Here is a 4,608-nt window from a genome sequence, read left to right on the forward strand (position 1 = left end):
CGATGGAGGGAGGCGGAGAAGACTGATTTGGTGATCAGAATACTATTTTATTGTGGGATACAAGCACTTTTATAATATTTTAGGGAGACTAGATATGTGTACTACAATGGTTAGGTTAAAATCACAAACACACACTTGGCATAAAACAACATCTCTTGCTTGCAGAGTTTAAAAGGATTTTCGTTTTCCGGTAAACCCATCTGAATAAATCTGCTTGCTATCTAGATCTAATTTTCAAAGTTCCATTTGCTTTTGCCAAGACATTTTTTCTATCAAATCTCTTATGCTAATAAGTCCAAAGTACTGTCTGTCTTGTGCACCCCAACAGGCTGGCACCAGCAGTGACCTCTCACCGTGTCCCTTTCAGGGTGCCATCACCATGGGTGTCAAGCTGTTCCTGAGGCCGAGCTCCCAAAGGATCTGCCAGCAGCACTCCTGATGCCTCGAGAGCAAGGTGCTCTTTCTTCTAGGTAGAGAGGTGACGGCTGTGAGCTGGAGGAGAGTGAATGCTGCTCCAATCATGGAGATTTGAAGAAGCCCCAGCATCTCCAAGAGGGGCCAGCAGCCATCGTTCCACACTTGCCTGGGGTCCAAGAAGCCTCTTGGCATCAGCAGGGGGATGCCTCTTGTGAGTGTGCAGTGAGTGCAGATGTGAATAATAGATTCTGCACCAAAAATGGGAGTGTGAGGGACCCTCTGGCTCCACAGGGCACAGCAGCAATGGGCAATGAACACAGAAGGAACCTCAGAAGATTCCTGGGTGAGTACAGGGCCACCCCTGTGGCCTCTAGGCAGGGGCCCGTGTCCCCTCCCAAGGCCAGGGCTGGCAGGTGTGTGGCTGTTTCCAAATGTCTGGAAGAGGCCTCGTGCTCTGCTGGGCTGCATCAGTGGCTGGAAGCAAGAGCCCCAGCTGCCCCCAAGGCTGTGCAGTTCTCCTGCTGCAGCCTGTCCCCACAGCTGTGTCCCTGCCTGTCCCCACAGCTGTGTCCCTGCCTGTGGCCAGGCTCTTGGCTCTCTGGCTGCCAGCTGAGGGAGAGCCACACTGCCTCAGGGCTCCCTGCTCTGCTCCCTGGCCATGGGCTGAGCAGATTGCAGGGCCGGCTCTGCTTCTGGCAGCCAGCAGCTCTTTCCTGCTCCAGGTGAATGGTTCAGGTGCCATCCCGTGGGCACGGTGGTGCTGATTCTGCTGCTGCTGGTGCTGGCTTTGGGGGTGGCCTTGGCTGTGCTGGCAGGTAAGGGAGGGGCAGCAGCCTGGGCCCAGCCCCTCGGGGCAGAGCGGGCTCCCTGCTCCCTGCACAGGGGAATCCTCAGACTTTCTCCTCTTCCCCCTGCAGCACCACAGGTTCCAGTCACACCTGGGACTCCACAGTGTGTTCTGGGCTGTCCCTTTGACTGGGTTGGGCACAAGGGGGTCTGCTACTACTTCTCAAAATATCATGGCACATGGTAGCAGGGCCAGGAACGGTGCTCCAAGCTCAATGCCTCCCTGGCCATTGCCAAGGATGAGGAGGCCATGGTGAGTGAGGGGCTGCGGGCGCTGTGTGGTGGCTGAGGGCAGCCTGGGGGCGCTCCTGGGCCGGGCTCGGTGCTCGTAGGGCCGGGGCTGCAGCCCTGGGCCGGGGCCTTGCAGGGAAGGAGCCCCGGCGTGCGGGGGGAGCCCCGGGCACGTGTCCCCCCGAGGGGCCGGGGCAGCTCCCACTCCTCTCTCCTGGGCAGGATTTGCTCTTCCGCCTCCGCGGGAACGGCGATTTCTGGCTCGGGCTGCGCAGACGGGGCAAGCGCCTGCACTGGGGGGACGGCAGCAGCTACAGCTCCCGGTGAGTGCCGGGCAGCCGGGCAGGGCCTGGGGGCACAGGGGCACAAGGGCTTCCCCTGGCAGCCAGTGCTGCCTCTGCTCCTCCCTGCAGGGTTCCTGTCTTTGGCAATTCCGAGTGTGTGTACCTGGCTGATGAGAGATTCAAGAGTGACAACTGCTCCAATGAGTGGCCGTATGTCTGCAGCAAGGCCCAAGCTCCCCTGTAACAGGGGCTGCGGAAAGTGTCTTCTGCACACTGGGCAGTGCCAGCTTCACCTCTGAGCCCAGCACAGCACTGTCCTTCCTCAGCTGCGCCCTGTGCCTTGCACTTCCTCTCAGGGTCACCTCAGTGCCTCTTCATCCCCAGTGCCAACGCTGGGCTGGGGCTGCAAAGGAAAAGTCTCTGCAATCCATCCTGCCACCGACGCTGCCTGCAGTGAGTGCATTACCCTCATTATATGTGGGAAACATGGCTCACTATTTACACTTTTTTTAAAAAGTTTATTAAGGTTAAAATCCCACCCTGGGATGCTCTCCTGTTTGCACTGAATTAAGTTAAACTGCATTTTCTATATACTGTTTCATTTTAGAGCTACATGCATATTTATACAAGTTTTGAAGAATTCCAACATAACTTTGAATTTACGTTTTTTTTTGTTTTTTCCTTTTGACTTGTTTTCAGGCTATTTTGTACTTTAAAGTAATACATTTAATCTTTTTCTAGTGGTTCTATCTTTTTGTATTTTCACTCCCTGATACCGATGGTCCATAAAGTCTTTTTTTTCAATGTTCTGCTTTTTCTTTCTATTATCTTGTCTTTCTGATAAGAAAGTCCTTGAATGTGGGAAATCAATTATTTTACACCATTTTCTGAGTTACTTACATTGTTGTAGTGTGTTTTTATACTTTGTAATACTTTGAAGTAGTTTTTGTTTGTATCCCTGTATTTTTCCCAAATGGTTTATCCCAGATGGTTCCCACCTCCCTTTACCTGTCTAATCCCTCTCCCTGGCTCTCTTCAATCCCCAAACCCCCACCCTGGCTCTCTTCAATCACTCAGCATCCCACCCCCTCCATCTGGAAGCTTCGTCCAGGTCGTTGACTGATCAGCCAGAGTCCAGGGGTCAGTCCCCCAAGCCTTGCCCCATACGCTGTCCTAAATGTCCATTCCCCAGTGCCCATCCCTTAGGGTCACTCATTGGTCAGTAAAATGTTATCTACTTTCGGTTTCCACCTCCCTTTAAATGTAACCTTGTCACCTCTCCCGGGGATCTCAGCAGGAGCCCCCTGAGGTGCAGGAGCTCCCCAAAGCCCCTGAATAAAATCTTGGATTCACCCCTGCTAAGAGTCGGCCCTTTATCTTCTCCCGATGTCTCTGGTGTCTCCTCTGCTGCAAAGGTGACCAGCCCAGCTGCCCTCAGTACCCTCGGGTGTCTCCGTGCTGTTGGCCGGGTCGGGGCTGCCCCCCAGTGTCTGGGACCGGGGACTGGCCGAGGGCTCCTGAGAGGCTCCCAGAGGGACAGAGACATTACATGAAACAATAATTTCAACATTTCAGTCTCTATTATGCTATGGTCTAAGAAAGTATCTGTTACACCACTATTTATAAAAGCTACAGGGTGCATACATAAACTGACAGATTATACTGTATCAAAAGCAGTAATTCCAAATTGTACTGTATGAGGATTTTTGTGATCCATAATAACTTGCAAAACAAATGTTAATACATAAATGCAGAAGGCAATGCCTATATTTGTTATAAATAAGATTATACAACAAGCTCAAGTAGGAAATCCAAATTACCCTGGGCTCCTGGAAATCATCACAAACTGGCCTGAAGGTGAGAATTTTGGATTGTCCTTGGAAGATGTAAGAAACGACCCTCACTTTTAATATCTTAAAGGTTTTTTTAACTTTAAAAAAATTACAACAGACTGAATGAGGAAAAATTACAGCTCTGGGGGGTCTCTGGGACTGGCAGCCATGTGCTCATTTATAAAATTGATGCTTTGCCTTTTATACCCTCAGCCCCTTCCAAAGCTTTGTCAGTCAACTCCTTCTCTGCCCTCCACAGGTGGAGATCACTTCCTCACACCTTGACTGGAGCTCAGGTGTAGTCCTGTGGCCCCTCCTGGTAATGAGCCAACCCTCCCCAAATGCCCTGGGAACTGAGGATGGTACAAGGGGGAGGGAAAGGGGATTGTGGGGGCACATATTACAGTAACAGCACTCTACATCTACAAAACTTCTCACATACACATAATATCTGTCTCTCAATTGTGAGAGCCAACCATCACATCATTCACCTATAAAAAACCCCCCTTCTTTTCCTATGAGTCATTTGTCTCAAACAATTAGCTCTAATTTTTGATTCTGATAATCTGCTCTTACTTCTCAAAAAAATATTTTGAATGAATAATACTAGCATCTGTTGATGTGGGTGAGGACCGTGGGAACACAAGGAAAAATCTCTTTTTTTTTTTTAGCCACACCTATTTGGAATGGACAAAATGGGATCACTGAGGTCTGGTTTGGTTTTTTTACCCCCATCTACCATGCCCATGGGGCTGCTACTCATAGCAGGTGTATCTTAGTGGTGAGTACAGAGGCCAACTCAGTCTTACCTTCTTGTCCTGTTGAATTAAAAGACAGCTGAGCAATGACAGAGGCCTGGGGTGTCTTTCTTGCCCCCACCTTGCCATGCCTATGGGGTTGCTGCCCACAGCAGGGCTATGGAATCTTCTTGGTGGTGAACACAGGGGCCAACCTGGTCTTGTTCTCTATTTCTTGTTTCACTCTACTTGTTGGTCCTG

The 4,608-nt window shown here is 50.6% G+C and overlaps 1 protein-coding gene across 1 annotated transcript; it reads left to right on the plus strand.

The window, feature by feature from the left end:
• Positions 1 to 727: 727 nt before the first annotated feature.
• LOC128949033 (C-type lectin domain family 2 member D11-like) lies at positions 728 to 1,806 on the plus strand (the record flags this gene model as incomplete). The annotated part of the gene is given in 4 exon segments (XM_054293828.1): positions 728 to 760; positions 1,163 to 1,255; positions 1,370 to 1,516; positions 1,717 to 1,806. Coding segments are annotated over 4 exon segments (363 nt in total), but the record flags the coding sequence as incomplete, so codon positions are not given.
• Positions 1,807 to 4,608: the final 2,802 nt, after the last annotated feature.

Source organism: Melozone crissalis, unplaced genomic scaffold (assembly GCF_028551555.1).
Source record: "Melozone crissalis strain CALT ecotype California unplaced genomic scaffold, PUWL_Pcris_2 ptg000192l_1, whole genome shotgun sequence".
Taxonomy (NCBI): domain Eukaryota; kingdom Metazoa; phylum Chordata; class Aves; order Passeriformes; family Passerellidae; genus Melozone; species Melozone crissalis.